Source organism: Nycticebus coucang, chromosome 8 (assembly GCF_027406575.1).
Source record: "Nycticebus coucang isolate mNycCou1 chromosome 8, mNycCou1.pri, whole genome shotgun sequence".
NCBI classification, from domain to species: domain Eukaryota; kingdom Metazoa; phylum Chordata; class Mammalia; order Primates; family Lorisidae; genus Nycticebus; species Nycticebus coucang.
In genome coordinates, this window is record NC_069787.1 from 71244052 (window position 1) to 71264303 (window position 20252).

At 37.1% G+C, this 20252-nt stretch overlaps 1 protein-coding gene across 8 annotated transcripts in view; it reads right to left on the minus strand.

Annotated features, from left to right (window-relative positions):
• SLC4A7 (solute carrier family 4 member 7) overlaps positions 1-20252 on the minus strand; it is a 118828-nt gene that overhangs the window by 41646 nt on the left and 56930 nt on the right. For 6 of the 8 annotated variants that reach the window (XM_053599709.1, XM_053599706.1, XM_053599707.1 and 3 more), the window contains 4 exons: positions 13697-13812; positions 11645-11802; positions 9676-9763; positions 6144-6290 (listed from right to left, as the gene is read on the minus strand). In XM_053599709.1, coding sequence (XP_053455684.1) covers positions 6144-6290; positions 9676-9763; positions 11645-11802; positions 13697-13812 — 509 coding nt within the window. Of the gene's footprint in view, positions 1-6143; positions 6291-9675; positions 9764-11644; positions 11803-13696; positions 13813-19057; positions 19427-20252 lie in introns of all 8 variants that reach the window. The other 2 variants (XM_053599712.1, XM_053599711.1) reach the window with 1 other exon arrangement.

The following is a 20252-nucleotide window of genomic DNA, read 5'->3' on the forward strand; positions in this document are numbered from 1 at the left end:
AGGGAGACAGAGTGATACTCTGTCTCAAAAAAAAAGAAAAAAAAAAAAAAAAAAGTAGAAATTTGTGAGTTTTGCTTCAAAGAGAAGAGAAATGTGCCAGTACCTGGAATGTAATGTAGAGTCACAGGTGTTTTTAAGTTGAAAGATATTATGCCAGTATCCAAATATTACAAAAGGGCTCAGTAAATTCATTAGATTTTTTTGAAACAGTCTCATTATGTCACCCTTGGTAGAGTGCCGTCACAGCTCACGGCAATCATGGGCGTTACTGGTCATCTCAGTGAGAACTGTTTGAGGGAAACAGTAAAAGTAGCAACAAGATTTCCATGAATTTGGCGGCACCCATAGCTGAGTGAGTAGGGCGCTGGCCACATACACCAAGGCTGGAGGGTTAGAACCTGGCCTGGGCCAGCTAAATAACAATGACAACTGCAATCAACAAATAGCCAGGTGTTGTGTTGGGTGCCTGTAGTACTAGCTACTCCGGAGGCTGAGGCAAGAGAATCGCTTAAGCCCCAAGTGTTTGAGCTTGCTGTGAGATGTGATGCCACAGCACTCTACCAAGGGAGACATAGTGAAACTCTGTCTCCAAAAAAAAATAAGATTTCCATGAATTAGGCTCGGTGCCTGTAGCTCAAGCAGCTAAGGCGCCAGCCACATACACCAAAGCTGGTGGGTTCGAATCCAGCCTGGGCCTGCCAAACAACAACGACAACTATAACCAAAAAATAGCCGGGTGTTGTGGTGGGCGCCTGTAGTCCCAGCTACTTGGGAGGCTGAGGCAAGAGAATCACTTAAGCCCAGGAGTTGGAGGTTGCTATAAGCTGTGATGCCACAGCATTCTACCCAGGGCGACAGCTTGAGGCTCTGTCTCGGAAAAAAAAAAAAAAAAAGATTATGAATTAAATAATTAGTAGATCATTAGCCAAAACACTGTGCAGATTTAGGCTCGGCGTCTGTGCCTCAAGTGGCTAAGGCGCCAGCCACATACACCTGAGCTGGTGGGTTGGAATCCAACCCGGGGCCTGCCAAACAACGACAGCCAAAAAATAGCTGGGCATTGTGGCGGGCACCTGTAGTCCCAGCTACTTGGAAGGTGGAGGCAGGAGAATCGCTTGAGCCCAGGAGTTGGGAGTATGCTATGAGCTGTGATGCCACAGCACTCTACCCAGGGTGACAGCTTGAGGCTGTCTCGAAAAAACAAACAAACAAAAAAAAAAAAAAACTGTGCAGATTTAGATGAAGAGGGTAGGAAAAACAGAAGATTAACTAGAAGGTGATACAGAGTGAAGGTTTTTTTTTTTTTTTTTTTGCATTATTTATATTTCCAGACTGTGTGGAAAGAGCTGGTTGAACAAAAAAGGCTAACAAATCAAGAGACAGGGTAATTGATGGTACAGGAACTTCTCAGACTGGTAAAGGCTCACCTTATCCTATGAAGGTAAGGGAGGAAGGTAAAGAGGTAGGGATGGAGTAAAATAAGGAGAGGTCAAGGTAGGACAGCAAGGGGAAAATTCAGGCCTGATGATCTCTCACTGCTTCATAAATGGCAATGAAAATATTTTTCTCCTAAGAATAAATTTCTTAGTTTGAATTTTAGTTGAATAAATTTCTCTGCTGCATGCCTAGAGTCCTTAGGCATGCAGCAGAGAAGCAAAGAGGCCTTAAGTATAGTGGCTGAGGTTTGATGGCCGTGCAGTATCCTCAGAACCTTAGGATGTCACAGAGATTAAGTGTAGAAGAAGCTTGGGAATGTGAAACGTATATGCAGTGAGTGGACAAGGTAAGGACATTGAGGGCACAAGTAAGAGAGTAGTTTAAGGAGTGGGCAAGAGGATGGGTGGGGATGAGGATAGAACATGTGTGAAACACCTAGAAGGATGGAGGCTATAGCCAGAGTGGTTAGATCTCAGAGGAAGGATGAATCTGGAAAGTGGATCCAGGGAGGTGTGAGAGCTGATGTGGAGGAAGAAGGCTATAGGATTACAGTTCATGGCATGTCTTCCTCATGAGGTTGCCTAGGATACTGGTGTAAGTGGGATGGAGAAAGAGGCCTGAGCCAGCCCAACAAAATGGGAGTTAGGGTGAGCAGAGGGAGTGCGGGGGTGGGAAAGGTCTGCATTAGGTATTACTTTGGGTATGAAGGGCTTGATCAAATGGGGGTGCTAGGGATTGAGGAATACAGAGACATGCAGAATAGAAGGGCTTAAGGTCCTGTTTATGATCTGAGGGTCTTTCCCAGTACAAAGAGTTTGAGTGTGAGACTCCTCTTGGAATGGGAAAGGTGGGCACTAGGGGCACCTGGCTCAGAAATTCACTCTTTTGTGAAGGATGAGGGTCTGGAGAGTGGAGCAGTGTAGAATGTATATGCAATGTATGGGCAGGGAAGTCCTGGAGTTAGAGTGATATGAAGGATCTGGGCCCTGTCCTGGTATGTAGATATAAGAGAATGTGAGGGGCAGCGCCTGTGGCTCAGTCAGTAAGGCACCGGCCCCATATGCCGAGGGTGGCAGGTTCAAACCCAGCCCCGGCCAAACTGCAACCAAAAAATAGCCGGGCGTTGTGGCGGGCGCCTGTAGTCCCAGCTACTCGGGAGGCTGAGGCAAGAGAATCGCTTAAGCCCAGGAGTTGGAGGTTGCTGTGAGCTGTGTGAGGCCACAGCACTCTACCGAGGGCCATAAAGTGAGACTCTGTCTCTACAAAAAAAAAAAAAAAGAGAGAATGTGAGGTAGTTTGCAGGAGCCTGGAGCATGAGGTGTGATGCCCGGGTAACACAGGTGTCGTGATGCCCGGGTAACACAGGTGTCGTGCGTTAGGGTGAGAGGTGCAGGTGTATGGGGTGAGAAGTCTAAGGCTATCGAGTTCAGGATTAGAATGTGGGGTGTGAGGAGGCTGAGGTGAGGCGTGAGGAGGCTAGGGTCGACACTGCTTTTTCTTGAATCAAATCATTATAAAGGTATGCCTTTCTTATAGCAATCCTGCACCCCCATAAAAGCTTCATTTTCAATACAAGATAAAAAGGACTTTTCAAAGTTTTACACGCACTGGCATAGCTGCAGCAATAACTACATGCATTTCCTTTCCCTTTGTCTTCTTGAGACAGGGTCACCATATGTTGCCTAGACTAGTCTCAAATGCCTGAGCTCAAGTGATCCTCCAAAGTGCTGGGATTACAGGCATGAGCCACTGTACCAGTCTCCTTTGCCTTCACACAACGGTCTACAGGCTGGATCACTTGTACCTGGACATAACAGGCAACCACAGCTGCAGACCTCAACTTGAGGTCTGCCAAGCAATACAACTTTTTCTTATACTATCATGACTTTTCTCTGTTTGTGGACAGCATTTCCAACATCACTAGCAGCAATACATATAGATCCTACAATATAATTCGAGGTTTATGATACTGCACTAAACACAATGAAAAATACCCAAACAGCTGTGGGTGATCACTTTTTACTGCAATGTGTAATTTACTAGAGAGACCAAATGCTCATGTGGAGATAAGTAGGACAGTGTTTCCACATGGATACTTGCATATGAACCTGCAACACTTAAGTTCACCAGATAGCAACAAGGGTGGCTACAAAATTATTATGGTAGCATACAAACTAGGTACTATAGTTAATTTTAGGCACTTCTGATTTAATACATGTTTATATTGTTTACATTTCTGTGAATGGTGCCACATATCATATCTGTGTTCATACGTTTTCTCTTTTTATAATAGATTTGTATATATTTTATGGAAATAAATGATAAAATAGACTAATATTGACATATATTTTATGCATTCATGATATACCTAACTTTTTCTTAACTTTTTCAGTCAAGTCTAGGCTATGTAGTTCAAGTTTTTGCAAACCTCCAATTATTTTTCCATTATATTTACGGAAAAATCTGCATATAATGGGAACTGCACAGTTCAAATCCATGTTATTCAAAAGTCATGCCTATACATAAAAAAATAGCCTTCATATACGTATAAAACCAACAAAGATACAATATTTATAACACTCATCAAGATGCATGTAAGTTATAGACGAGAAAAACTTCATACTATTCTTAAGGGTACCACCTTGAAACAGAAAACTGGGGAGAGACATGGGAGAGATACATCATGTTCTTGGCCAGAAAGCTTGAATGTCATAAGGACATCAATTCTTTCTCAAATCACTAAGAGAATTTAATCATTATCATAACCTTTCAAAAACCTTCAGATTTTATTTTTAGAAATATAAAGCTAATTTTAAACTTTACATAGAAAAATAAATGTAAGGCTGGCACAATGGCACACACCTGTAATCCTAGCACTCTGGGAGGCCAAGACAGGTAGATTGCTTGAGCACAGGAGTTCGAGACCAGCCTGAGCAAGAGTGAGACCCCCATCTCTATTAAAAACAGAAAAAACTAGCCAAGCATGATGGCGCATGCGCATAGTCCCAACTACTTGGGAGGCTGAAGCCAAGAGGATCTCTTGAACCCAGGAGTTTGAGGTTGCTGTTGAGTGACAATGACACTATGGTACTCTACTCAGGGCAACAGAGCAAAAGAGTGAGACTCAGTCTCAAAAAAAAAAAAAAAAAAAGGAAAGAAAGAACTGTGTAAAGACAGCCAAGGAAACTCAGAAAAACACGAGTAAGAAGAAAGCTAAAACGAATCTAGACCTACCAGGTATTAAATTATACCAAAGAGCCTCTGAAATTAAACAGTATGTAATTGATGGATGAACAGAAAGACTAATGAAAAATAAAAGAAATTCCAGAAACAGAGCCAAATGCTGATACAAGTTTACTTAATAATAAAGATAGCAATTCAGAAAAAGATAAAAGTTGGCTGCCTACTAATATATACCATGATAAACCCCAAAGGATCAATGAACAATTTAAATATTTTATTAAAAAAAGGTGGCAGAGGGTGATGAACAAACAAATATAATCAGGCATATTCAACCACATCAATTACAGAAATGCAATTTAAAACCCCATTAAAATACTTGAAATATGGCTGGGCACAGTAGCTCATGGCTATAATCCTAGCACTCCAGAAGGCCAATGCAGGAAGATCACCTGAACCCAGCAGTTTGAAGTTGCTGTGAGCTAGGCTGACACCACAGCACTCTAGCCCAAGGTAACAGAGTGAGACCGTCTCAGAGAAAAAACAAAACTTGAAATAGTAACATAAAGCTATCTGTCAGAATGATAAATATACAAAAGTTTGGAAACATACTGTGGGAAATAGACTTTCATGTATCATTATACTAAAACACCTCAAGTTAATATAGAAGGAACTCTGGTGAATTACCTTTTGAGTCAGTAATCCTATTTCTGAGAATCTATCCTACAGATACACCTGCACAAAACTAAAATGGCATATGAAATCAGGTCTGGTGGCTCAGACCTATAATCCTAACACTCTGGGGGGCTAAAGTCGGAGGATCACTTGAGCTCAGGAGTTCAAGATGAACCAGAGCAAGACCCAATCTCTATTAAAAATAGAAAATTTAGACAGGCATGGTGACAGGCACCTACAGTCCCAGCTACTCCAGAAGGCTGAGGCAGGAGGATCACTTGAACCCAGTAGTTTGAGGTTGCTGTGAGCTATGATGACGCCACTACACTCTAGCCAGAGTGACAGAGGGAGACTCTGTCTCAAAAATAAATAAACAAACCAAAATGGTATATGAGTATCATGAAATGATTTGTAACAAAAAAAAAAGACTAAAAACAACCATAGTCCAGGAATAAGATAAACTATGCTACAACTATGAAAAAAGAGCAAGGAATATTGCCATGATTTCTTAAGAGTAGATCTCCAAGATGTACTGTTATGGGGAAAAGGCAAGGTGCAGAACAGAATATATTTAGAACGTTACATTTTGGTAAAAGGAATAAATAAGACAATACATGTTCATACTTCCACATACTGAATGAAAACTAGAAAACAAAAAACTAATCACAAATGGTTACCCACAAGAGCTGGTATGTGGCTAAGACAGTAAAGGGGACAAGGCAGGGATACGACTTCTCTGAGTCTATCTCTTTATATAGTTTTAATCTTTGAATCATAAAAATGTATAATCTTTTCAAAAAATTTTAATTGAAAACAAAGTAACCCACAGAAGAATAGTTCTAGATTCTTACCTGAGAAGGAACACTTTTTGGTGGCTCTATGCGTATAGAAGGATCCCACTCTCCTGGAGGTAGGACAGTTACTTGATCTAAAAACTCATCAATTCCAGATAAGAGGTCATTTCTGTCTTTTGCTTTATAAGCTACATCATGAAATATCTAAAAAAAATACCGAGTGAAAGAACTTTAAAGTTGAAAGAAAATTCTACATATACTAAACTCACTTCAGATACCATAAGTATGTTCAATATAAAGAAAATAACCTGTTAGCCCAGGCAGGTACACCCTACTCAGGTAACAACTATAAAAGGTAGTCCATCATTTGTATTATCAGATAAATTAACAATAACAAACAACAAAAAAACCAGTGTTAAGATAAAACAATTTTTTTTTTTTTTTTGTAGAGACAGAGTCTCACTGTACTGCCCTCGGGTAGAGTGCCATGGCGTCACATAGCTCACAGCAACCTCTAACTCTTGGGCTTACGTGATTCTCTTGCCTCAGCCTCCCGAGCAGCTGGGACTACAGGCGCGCGCCACAAGATAAAACAATTTTTTAAAAAAGAAGAATGTGCACGAGAAATACTCAGTATTTCATTCAGGGAATAAAATACTGTGTAGGTCATTCTATTATGACATTTACGGGTTGTTTATTCTATGAAAATAATCATGGACACAATTTTACTTAAATAATTTAATCAATGACAAATATTTGGTGGTCACCTACTATTTGCTACACACAGTGCTGAGCACTATATAGACAGTCCAATTGAGACAGTTAAGGCAAAGTCTCTGTACTCCAGAACCTTTATGTTTTGATAAACATAAAGCCGGGTGCAGAAAGGGAGCCTAAAAGGAAAGATCAAAGTAGCCAGGGAAGGTGCCTTAGAGAAGGAAATCTGGACAAAATGAGGGACAAAACAATAGAAAGGGTAGGATAGACTAGGAGTGGTAGCAAAGTACTTAGGCAGAGGAATTAGCAATCCTATATGACCAGAGGTACTTATGAGGAACAAAAAGGAAAACTACTTTGGCTGGAGAGAGTAAAGGAATGAGCAGTATTAGTATGTAAGCTTTGAGAAGTATGCTAAGAATAGCTCAGGTAGTATCTGTTTAGACAATGGTAAAGAGCATGCATTTAAGATGCTATCCAAAATGGTAAGACATTAGCCTTGTGTGGGGGTTCATAGTTTGAAATGTGACTAGCGGTTAACACATTGGACATTACTGTTCTAGATTTTGTGAACCTACAGAGAACAAAAACTTGGCATTTTATAAACCATTATCAGAAACTATCCACATGCTCACAGACTCTATAACAGCTGATTATGACCTATTAAACTTATTTGATGCTCCTGTATTCCCACCTAGTTTGTAAACTACTCATCCTCAGTGACTAGTGCTTGGTGTATAATAAGCACTTAATAAATAAGCCCAAAGAAGTTTGGTTTGTTTTTTTTTGAGACAAGAGTCTCAAGCTGTCACCCTGGGTAGACTGCCATGGCGTCACAGCTCACAGCAACCTCAGACTATTGGGCTTAAGCGATTCTCTTGCCTCAGCCTCCCAAGTAACTGGGACTACAGGCTCCTGCCACAACGCCTGGCTATTTTTTTTTGTTGTTGCAGTTGTCATTGTTGTTTTAGCTGGCCTGGGCAGGGTTAGAACTCACTAGCCCTGGTGTATGTGGCCAGCGCCCTATCCACTGAGCTATGGACGCTGCCCAGCCCAAAGAAGTTTTAAAGGGGACATTGAGGCCAAAGCCATGAATCCAACTAGAGGAGCTTTAACTATATATATATTTGGGGAGGAGGGGGTGGGGGGAGGGGAGAGAGTCTCACTTTGTTACCCTGGGTAGAGTGCCATAAGCATCATAGCTCACAGTAACTTCAAACTCTTGGGCTCAAGGGATCCTCTTGCTTCAGCCTCCCAAGTAGCTGGGACTACAGGCTCATGCCACAACACCCAGCTATTGTTAAAAAGACAAGGGTCTTGCTCTAGCTCAGGCTGGTTTCAAACTCTTGAGCCTAGGAAACTCACCGTCCTTGGCCTCCCATAGTACTAAGATTATAGGAGTGAGCCACCACATCAAGCCTTTGACTATATTCTAAGGTGATTACTAATATTCTTTTTTTTTTTAATTGAAACAGAGTCTCACTCTGTCTCCAGGGCTAGAGTGCCAGAGCCTCAGCCAACCCCACAGCAACCTCGAATTCATGGGCTCAAGTGATCCTCCTGCCCCAGCCTTCCAAGTAGCTAGGACTACAGGCACTTACCACAACACTCAGCTAGTTTTCTATTTTTAGGAGAGATGGGTCTCCCTTTGCTCAGGCTGGTCTTTAACTCCTGAGTTCAGGCAATCCATCTGCCTTGGCCTCCCAGAGTGCTGGGATTACAGGCGTGAGCCACCTTGCCAAGCTTTCGTGTAATTTTTTTCAAGGTTTTTTGTTGTTCTTTTTTTAAAAATGACCAGCCTTGGAGGTGTAATTTGAATCATAACTCAGCCATATTACTAACTAGCCAACTAATTTTGGGATTGAGCCACCAACATCTGTCTTAATTTTACTCAATGCAAAATAGGGAAAACAATATTACCCACTTTATAAGGCTGGTGTGAGTGCCAACCACATTAATACACATAAAGTGCTCAGCACAGAGCAAAAATAAGCTTTTATAATGATTGCTTTTGTGGTCATGAAAGTCCATAAATCTCCTTTCTCTAAATTTCTCTTCCCTTGCTAGCACTGGGCTTTGATGCCCAAATTTTTTTTTTTTTTTTTTTTTTTGAGACAGAGTCTCACTATATGCCTAAATTTCTTTAAAAAAAAAAAATAAAAAATAAAAAGAGTATGCATTTAAATCTAAATATATCATAGGAAGTCACTAATGCCATAGTCACAGATGAGGTCCCCAAATGGAAGAAAGAAATTTATAAGCAAAACAATTTCCACGGAAAACCAAAAGAAATGGTATCTTGAACTGGATTGACAGAAATGAAAAAAAATTTTAAGAAGGTAGTCAATAATTACAAATGCTTAAAACAAAACAAAACAAAACAAAAAAAATTTAAAGGCTCGGCGCCTGTAGCTCAAGTGGCTAAAGCACCAGCCACATACACCAGAGCTTGCAGGTTCGAATCCAGTCTGGGCCTGCCAAACAACAATGACAACTACAACCAAAAAATAGCCAGGTGTTGTGACGGGTGCCTATAGTCCCAGCTACTTGGGAGGCTGAGGCAAAAGAATCGCTTAAGCCCAAGAGTTGAAAGTTGCTGTGAGCTGTGATGCCACAGAACTCTACCCAGGGTAACAGCTCAAGGCTCTGTCTCAAAAAAAAAAATTAAAAAGTACCTATTGATCCTGACAAAAAAGGTCTTCAAGACCTTATGAATGGCAAATAGTTAAAGAGTAAACATGAAGAAAAACAGTATAAACAGAAAGGACAATTTTTTTTTAAACTTACTATGCAAAAACTATGATTTAACATATATAATATATGCTTCATACTCAGTGATTACTTTCAAGAGATTTTAGCATATTTTAATTACCTCATCTGTCATCAGAGTAGCTATTGATCTTCCAATTTCATGATACTGAGGTGCCTTGCCTGCTGGACCCAGTAATAGAAACAAAAACCTAAAGAAACATTAAAACACATAGATTTGAAAATGAACAAACAACATATACAAAATTAGACAACATTTTTTAAAGAATCATTCAAATGTAAACACAGAAATAACACTCAGACCTCATCCATTCTCCCACAACAATCACTGAAAAAAGATGGCAATTCTACTCAAAGGAAAGCAGATCATAACCCGAAAAGGCATTCATAATTAACTTTCCATCAAGTTATCACCGTACATCTTCCTCAGGGTAAAACGGTAATTAAAAAACTAAATATTGGGTGGCACCTGTGGCTCAGTGAGTAGGGCACCGGCCCCATATACCTAAGGTGGTGGGTTTGAACACGACCCTGGCCAAACTGCAACAACAACAAAAAAAGAAACTCAGGCTAGGCATGGTGGTGAGGCAGAAGTTTAAGATCAGCCTAAGCAACATAGCAAAACCCTGTTTCTACCAAAAACAGAAAAAAATAGCCAGACGTGAAGGTGCATTCCTATAGTCCCAGCTACTCAGGAGGCTGAAGCAGGAAGGCTGCTTGAGCCCAGGAGTCTGAGGTGGATGCGAGCTAAGCTGAAGCCATGGCACTTTAGCCCAAGCAACAGAGTAAGACTGTCTCAAAAAGAAAATAAAAGAAAAGAAAAAAATTGCTATATCCTTTTGGATAAAACAAATAAATCTGGTCTCTACTGAAAAAATGTAAATTAATAAACAAAGTAAATTATAATTCTATCAAGTACTTGAAAGTAAGATTTGCCAAATAAAACACTGGAAGAGTATACACAAAAAATCCACAATCCTTCAAATTATAGTTCTAGGTAAAAACTCATTGCAACTACGGGATTTTAGTTAAATAATCCATTTTGAAAGGAAAAAGAATTTTTATTTACAACTCCAAATTTAGCAACAAACTTAATATTATCCTAGTGACTAAATAAAAAATACTTAATTTTCTACTTGCTTATATCCTCATTAACACCATAGAAAAATATTTATATTCATATTTATTGTCCTACTTTATAGAATTTACATATGAACCATGGAATTATTTTTCTGACTTATCTTAATGCATCATTAATGAAACTGAGTAAAATAAATGAAAAATAAGTATTTTCCATCAAGCTCTTGTTAATTCTTCATCTTTACTTATATTATAAAAATAATAAATATTTTAAAAGATCAGTCTCATTTATAATTAAGTTTCTACAGTCAATAGCTAACATACTGATTATCCTTTATAACATGCCTACTAATTGTTATAGATGTTACCCCCAGTTTCATTTTTTTACTTATAATGTATACTGAACAGAAAATTTTAGGCAGGACAGAATAACACATTTTGCCTAATTCAAAAGTATTATTACAATTTTATGAAGGGTTATCCTCATTCTACAAATAAAACTTAGAAAATTTAAGTCAAGCTTAATTAATCTCATCTCCATAAAAAGTAAGAGGAAAGGATTAAATTCTATACTCTCCAATTCCACCGTCCACAATGGAACATTAGATAACACATCTAAAATGATATACTGTTTTTTAAAACCAAACTTACTAAGATACCAAACTTTTTTTTTTTAACTCATCACTATACTAATGAAAAACCAAATGTTTTATGAAGGTACAAATGCAAGGTATGTCTTAAAAGGATGATGTTTATTTTATTTTCTAATCTCAGGAAGAAAACTCTTTCATGCACTAAGATTCAAAGCGTTTGGTACAATAGCTGAATATTAACACAATTAAAATGAGCTTTTATCATAATACATCATAAAACAACATGCTTGCTCATTCAGGGAATAACAATATTTAGGTTTTGAATATGCTGGGAGAATTTTTTTTCTCAGACCTTGAAGGGATAAAATAAGAGAATGTTAACTGAAAGAAACTGCTTACCTGGTAGGAACAGGGACCTCAGTCAACCCTGTAAGGAGGACAGCAGGAGCCAGTCTCACAAATGCAATTATAGGTCTTTCCAAAAAGTCTACTTCTCCTACCAGCACATTGGATGCCTCAGCCCCAGAAGGAATTTTTCTCATGAAATTCATGTCAACCTATTGACAAATAAATAATAATTAAAAACGAAGTACGCATAGTATTTATAAGACTATTTTGAGAAAAACAGGAAAGAAATGCTTTTTAAGACTATTTGCTAATCAAAACTTATAATCTAATGAACGTATAAATGCCAAAGTTTTCACAAATATAATATAAAGAATGAAATAGACAAATACAAAAAAGCAAGCAAAACACATCTTCATCAATTACTACTATTTTAACTGTCACAATCTCTACTATTTCAGAGATCTAAATTATCAAACAAACTTGAGAAAATTTTCAATGAATATAGCAGTATTCATTAAAAACTATTAAGGACAAATATATAGTGCACAAACTAACAACTGCTCATGAAATTATACACAGTGCTAAAAAAATACTGATTTTATGATTTTCTATTATTTAATTGTAGAAATGAATTAGCCACTTAATATAAAATAGGTCCCCTTAAAAAAAAAATCTGGACAATCCCCAGTATTTCCATAAGTGGGAAAAATTCATTATTTTTATTTAAAACTAAAGTTAATAACCCTTGTTGGTACAGATAAATATGCTGTAATAATAAAATTTCTAGTTTTCTGTGTATAATTACAAGGAAAAGTTTACAAACATGGTATCAAAGTATATGAACTTCTTAATTTATATGCAGTTTCACACAAGTCACTAAACAACCACTTACAGGGCTAGCTATTAAAAATAAAACCAGCACTTACAGCGGGCCTCTTGAGTCCCACACCCAGTGTGCCACAACTACAGTGCCAGGAGGCAGACTCCTGCCCAACAGGAGACAAGGAGGTGTACACAAGGATAGGCCAAGTAAAAAAAAGTAAAACTGTGACAGAGGAACAAAAATAAACGGCAACTGCCATGCCTAGAGGAGATCTATAATGTAAATCATATTAATTTATTTATTTAACAAGGTACAAATCGCAATTTAGTTACGGAATACTTTTCACTAATCTAAAATAATAGGAGTACCAGTAAAAATACGATCAAGTTAAAATTACAAGTAGAATAGCCTTTCTGTATAGTTACACCCCTGCTGTAAGTAAGCTTTCTATAATTTTAAAGTTATTAAGATCAGCAAAGCTATAATGCAAATCATTTAAACTCCTTTTCTATACAATGTGACTTACAGACTTCACATCATAGAATAAAAGGCTTAAGGAAAATGAATCTTGCATGACATAAACCACATTTAATAAAAAGCCTTACACTGGATGCATGAATATTAAAACATCATGAACACCATCCTATAGCAAATTAAGATTCAAAAAATTTCAATGGCTACATAAAATCACAATTGTTCCTAAGGACTCATAAAGCATACTTTAAATTCAGTTGTAATTTAAATTCTATTGAAGTAAGGGTTTTTTCCTACTTCAAGTAAATAATCATCTACCAAAATTTTAAAAGTGTCATAGTTAAGATAGGTTTTTGTTTTTAATCCATGCCTTTACCTACCCAAGGGAAAGAACTAATATGTTTCACCATAGCACTCCAGAAAGTACTGACACCATAGACTGTAAGTAATTGTGGGATCACATTACAGTTCAGGAAAGGCTGATAATTGCTAGCACTCTAATATCACTTCCAGAATTAACCTTTCTAATGGTGGAAGCTCCAGAACTAATGATTAGAGTTCAAAAGGTAGGTATAGATGGAAATATTCCTTTTTAGAATTTCTAAAATAAGCAAGCATGTAAAATTAATCAAGTACTCAGAAGTTAACTATAACCATTCTCACAATTTCTGACTTTCAATTAACATATCACAGCATCACATTTGTAAGCACCAGTCTACTAACATTATTACAATCAAAGCCACAAACCACTACTTTCTTTCTCAGTAAGAATGATTATGGAAATTTATAGCTAATGATATAATTACCTTGCTGAAGTCAACAGTACTATTTTCTCTGCTTCCTCCACTTCCATTACCTTTCATTTCTCCACTTTTACTATTATCCAAGTTTCCAGGAGCAGACTGAGGAGAGGCCAAAATACCTGTATTTAAGAACAAACAAATTCCAAATTAGTAAGGAGAAAATTCCCTTCACAACCTGACTCTGCTCATATCCTGAAGGTGATGATTTATTATAAAAGCAAATGTGAGGAGTTAAAAAACAAAGTGCCAGGTGTTAGTAACATACGAGCAAAACTAGAATGACACTGAAGCGATAATGAAGCTATATGTTCTAATATTTAAAATAATGTAAATGGGATTTTTTAAATGCTGGCCTTTTGCGAAAAGAAAAAAGAAGTTAGTTGGTGTGACACCACAAAGGACAGAAGAAAGCCCTTAATCTAATTATCATTATAAATACCCAGTTTAGCAAAATACTTTCAATATATTATTTACATGTAAATTGCATAGAGCTTAAGGATGCCTAACTATAACAATTTAATGCTAACACCAACTAAATTCTCTGCATACATTAAGTGTAACTCAAAAAATTTAAGAGATGTACATGGTATCAACTAAATGTAGGTTGAATTAAAATAATGCTCCATAATTATGTTTCCTTAAGAATTTTCATTTCTCTTTGGTAACATTTGTCATTATTACTAAGAAATACAACTTTACAATAAAAAAGTTTATTTTACAATGTAAGTGCAAATAATAAGGGTTTTACGATTAATCTGCATTAAAATATGTACTCTCTGCCATTGGTATCTGTATGACTTTAAGCAACTCACTCAAACCTCTGATCAAAACCATAAAAAATTAGCTTATTTGGATTAGAAATGATAGTTAATTGGGTAACAAATGGAGATGTATGTTCAAATGTTTGTGTACATATTTTAAGTTGACATTCAATAGCAACATACCACAACAATAACAATCTTAATTTGCAATCTATTTTAGCCATGTGATAATTCTTTGGAGAACTTAATGAATTCTGAAATAAAAACTATTTTTTAAACCTTACCTCATTTTCTACAATGTTAACCTGACACTAAAAAGTTACTGAATTCCTCTTCTTTGTCCTTTGTTCCTAAACTCCAGAGTCTTTTCAATGCCCAAAGTGGGGCAGGAGGGTGGGGTTAGTTAACTAGCATTTTTTCCAGTGGCTTCCTACTACTCCCATATGAGGAAATTAAAAGTATCGCTAAGACCCTGGTAGCAAATGCAACCGAGCATTACATCTTTCCAACAGCTAAATGAATTCAACCTGTGGGTGTATTATCATAAGAACACATAATGCAATTTTCCAGAATAGTCTAAACTGCCAGAATTAAGGGAAAGGCATGGAGAAAAGGAAGGAAACAGTGCAATGAGCAGAAATAACGTGAAAAGTCAATACTGACTGACAAAGCTAGAATGTATGACCTGAAGTCACTTGACTAACCTGATCCTCTTGAACCTATCCCTTTTTCAAAATTGACATGCCAGGTACATGTGAGAGTTCTGTACCATGACTATGTAGTCCTTTCCAACCTCAGCTAAATTAAAAAGCTGTTTTCTCAATCAGTTAATTCCTACAATAAATTACTAGTAGTCATAATTAAATAAGTAAATCACCAAGAAATAAAGCTTTCTAACATTAACACAGGTAACTCAGAAGGACCATATTACTTTGCTTTAAGAGAAAGAAAAAACATTAGCCCAGCATGGTGGCACATGCCTGCACGTCCGTCCCTGCTACTCAGGAGGCTGAGGCAGGAGGATCACTAGAGCCCAGGAGTCTGAAGTTGCACTGAGCTATGATGATGCCACTGCATTCTAGCTTGGGTGACAGGGTAAGGCCTTGTCTCAATTTAAAAAAAAAAAAGAAAGAAAGAAAAGGCAAGAAAAAGAAAAAGGAAAAAATCTATTTTTTCCTTTTTCTTTTTCTTGCCTTTTCTTTCAGGGAGGGGGGTGGGGCCTTAGTGTGTGTCACACTTTATGGGGGCAAGACATGATTGCAAGAGGGACTTTACCTAACAATTGTAATCAGTGTAACTGGCTTATTGTACCCTCAATGAATCCCCAACAATTAAAAAAAAAAAAAAAAAAAAAGAATATATAAATAAATTCAACAATGGGATTTTAAAAATCACATTCCAGTAAATCTATCATTCTCACTAACTTTTTTTTCCCCTCAAATACCATCTAACTAGAGAAAGATAAATCAAAGATACCAGAGTTTTCTGTCCACAGAAGTTTGAAAGCTCAACTAGGTGAAGCAGTGGTTCATACCAGAGAAGATTATGGCCCCTGGGGACATCTGGCACTGTCTAGAGACAGATTTGGTTGTCACACCTGGGAGGAGTGATATTGGCAGCTATCAGTGTAGAAGCAAGTATGCTGCTAACCATCCTATAAAGCACAGGACTGCTCCTTCCCACCCAGCCACCCTGCAAAGAATCACTGAAGCCCAAACTGTCAATAGTGCTGATGACCAGAAGCACTGACTTAGAAACAAACGATGGCTACAAATACTAAAAGTTCACCTCTTTTATGTATGTAATTATCCTCCAGCAAACAGCTAATGGGCAATACCACTTTCTTTTCTATCATGGCTATGCACAAATAATTACTCCATGACAACACAAAACCATAGCGTATCTCTCTAAAGTAAAGCTGAGGTCACCTTCCTCCTCTGAGACAGTATCAGACTTCTAGGAAACACCACTAGAGTTACTGGGTGCATTAAGCACCAAGGGAATTTAAACAGGGAATAATGTATAGCAGTCCCTATTATTTTTCCTCAATAATTACATACCTTATACAGGAGCCTTCTTAAAGAGTAATTATGAGCTTTTTCTTATCTTTAGAAAATCCCTCCATTCTATTTCTTCTCTTGAGAAAGGCTGACAAATCTCATGGCAAAAAAACTCCTGGGAAATAAAAAACTTGTGTTTCTCAATTCTCAGTTTACTGCTCCTTTTAACCCTTTAACAGGGCCTAAACAAGCAACTTTAAACTCATTTTTGTTCAAGGAAATGTAGCAAATCTTGACAGTTCTTTTTAATTAAAATAGTGCTATTCCATTATCAAGCTTTATCAATTTTATGACTGGTTAAACTCATAATGAAATACTCAACTACAGATTTTGTCACAAGTAGACCTGAGTTCAAATCCCTGCACTGGTCATTTACAGTATGATCTTACTATCTCTAATCTTTTCTTCATTTATAAAATAGAAATAACATCAATCTCATCAAATTATTATATTTATCAAAAATATATTTGAAAAGCATCTATCACTATGTCTGAAACAAACTATAAAACAATGGTAGCTATAACTATGACACCACAAACTTGCATTTGTACTTTTAGAAGGGTATCCAAGCCAATAGAGATGGACTTTTTTACAGAATGATAAAAATAGATTTGCAGAGGATTTACCAAGGGTGTCCAACCTTTTCTTTTTTTCTGTGCCATACACTGGAAGAATAAGAGTTGTCTTGGGCCACACGTTAAATACACAAACATTAATGAAAGCTTATGAGCAAAAAAAAAAAAGTTTATACATACTTTTCATACCACAAATAAGCAAAAAAAAATCCTCACAAAATCAGCATGCGGCTCACAGCCCCCAGGTTGGACGCCCCTGATTTAGACTGTCCCTTTCCTGATGTGTAACTCAGGAAAGTTTCAACTTTTCTAACAACTTACAAAAACATATATGCACATTAAATAGGTTAATGACTCGATTACCACTTAAGTATTAGATTTTATCAGTATTTTAGAAAAATGTGATTAATACTTAAGTGATTATAACCACTAGTGTTAATGTATGTCACAATAAGGTTTACCTAAAATATAAGTCACTAAAAAATACTTACTTTATCAAAACTAGTATTAAATACGTGTGTATAAATATATATTAATCAATATATAAGGAAGAACCAAATTATCATAATTTATAGCCCTTAAGTTCTAAACCTTTTATTCACTGATAAAATAGTTTTTCTAATTCATATATAAAAATAAATTCTAGGCCAGGCATGGTGGTTCATGCCCGTAATCCTAGTACTCTGGGAGGACAAGGTAGGAAGACCACATGAGGTCAGAAGTTTAAGACCAACTTGAGCAAGAGCAAGAAAGACCGTGTCTCTACAAAAAATAGAAAACTTAGCTGGGTATGGTGGCACACTATAGTCCCAGCAACTTGGGAGGCTTAGGAAGGAGGATCCCTTGAGTACAGAAAGGAATTTAAGGTTGTAGTAAGCCACAATAATGACACTGCCCTCTAAATTGAGTGACAACACGTGACTCTGTCTCAAAACAAAAAAAAAAAGAAAGAAAAAATATATATACACACACAAACACATAGGAGAACTTCCATAGTTGGGCACCTCCCTACATTAACCACCTCATTAAACTGACGTAATTTTCATAGACCAGACATGCACCACATGTATGTATCAGTACAGTAGGCCTAGTTCCTTATGTTGACCACCTCTATATGTTGACCAGTTTGTTACAGTCCCTTGGGTGATCAACTTACAGAGGTTCTACTTTGTGTGTGTGTGTGTGTATATATATATATGAAAATATGTTTTTCTTTTCCTTCTAGCCGTAACTATAGGAGTTCTTATCCTAAAAATTTCGAAGTACATTTGGATTCAAGATAGACACGGCCTTAAATAAAGAGCAATTAAATTCTAATCCAAAATATAAATACCAGTTTGAAATAATGATGATTCCAGGCAGTCAGGATTGAATGTTCTTTTTCACATTTCTGCCTCTAAGAAGACAAGTTCTCTAATGACTATCTTTGTTAAAAAGGCTAAAATGTACTATATCTTCTGGAGAAAAGCATCAGATAAAAGGCACATCACCTCATTATAATGTACATATATGTATTCATTCACCTTATGAGTGAATACACAAGAAGGTAAGCCACCATTCTAAAGTAATCTATGCCCATGATCATATCAATGTATACAGTTATGATTTAATAAAAAAAAATGAAAAAAAAATAAAATAAAGTAAATCTATGGCAAATGAAAATATTAATTATAAAAAAAGGTCTATGCTTTTCTGAACCATTCAAATGCTTTCACCTCTAAAATCTTAGTGGAAATTTGTGAACAGGCTTAAATTTATGTGTAGTCTTCTTTGTACTCTTTTCATAACTTAAATTTTAATAATTCTATTCTCTTCAACAATACAGTACAAAGAAAAAACATGCAGAAGTCAAAATAAATTGTAAGCATTATCTACATATGCTGCTCAAGCTATGTGCTGAAAGGCATTCCAAGTGCAAGTGATCCAGAGGCAGAAAGCACCACACATGGAAGATTTTTGGATAGTTGCCTGGAATTAAGTCAACATTTTCCTCATTCTTCTGCTCCTGGCCTTTCAGTGCTTCTAAGTCTTCCTCAGGCGGATGAATTACTACTGTGGGAATGTCATCACTGGCAGGTGAAACCAGTAGTTCTGGGACCTGAAGCTGACTCTGCTGGGAACTTCTGGAAGTCAGGCGGCGGGTGCTAGGGCTGGAAGGAGGACTGTTTTGAGGGGTGGGTACTGGGGTTGTACACCTCGAGCCTGCCGGGGTTCCAGCTCTTGAAGAAGGAAGAAGATGACTGAGAAGAAGAGATAAAGGCGATTCTCCTCTCAATGAAAGGTTTGAGGCAGACAGACCTGTTCGCAAAGAGTGGCGGGAGGCGGAAAGGCCTTCCCCTGAGATAAAATAAATGAAAAATGATGAAGTTCATTGCAGAAGGCAAATAGAGACAAAAAAAAAAACAATTGTACTATAAATTGCAAGCTTTCAAGGCCCAAAATTTCAAATTCATGCTATGAGAGTTAGCACGTCAATCAAGATTTTAAATGTTAGAAAGTCACAAAAGTTGCTCAAATTGTAATTAGTTCTCTGAAACTTTAACCAAAAACAAACCAACAACAACACAATGATAATGACAATGCACAGATGGGGGAGGCATTAGGGGGAGCAAAATAACCCTGTTAAAAATGAGAATGACCAATAGTTAGTGCAGCATTTTTAAAAAGGACAATCACAATACAAAGTTGCTTCTTAAATAGCAAATGAGAATACATATGAAAAAAAAAAAACCTAAGAAACAGAACCCAAACCAAAAATTAACAGTACTGACAGCTTATATTTAGTGTACTTTCCTACATTTTACCAAAAAGCTATAGATAATTATCTTTCACACAGAAAGTCCACATTAATATTACCTAATAATTTCTAACTTAATGTTTATAATGATAACATTAAGTTACTAGGAGTGTTTTCAAGTAAGGTTTAAAAACATAAGACAAATTCTAGAAAAAATTTTAAAATGTCAACTTTAAAGAATACCTTTTTTTGAGACAGAGTCTCACTTTGTCACCCTTGGTAGAGTGCCGTAGCGTCATAGCTCACAGCAACCTCAGACTCTTGGGCTCAAGTGATTCTCCTGCCTCAGCCTCCCAAGTAGCTGGGACTACAGGCACCCGCCACAACACCCAGCTATTGTTTTTTGTTGTAGCTGTCATTGCTATT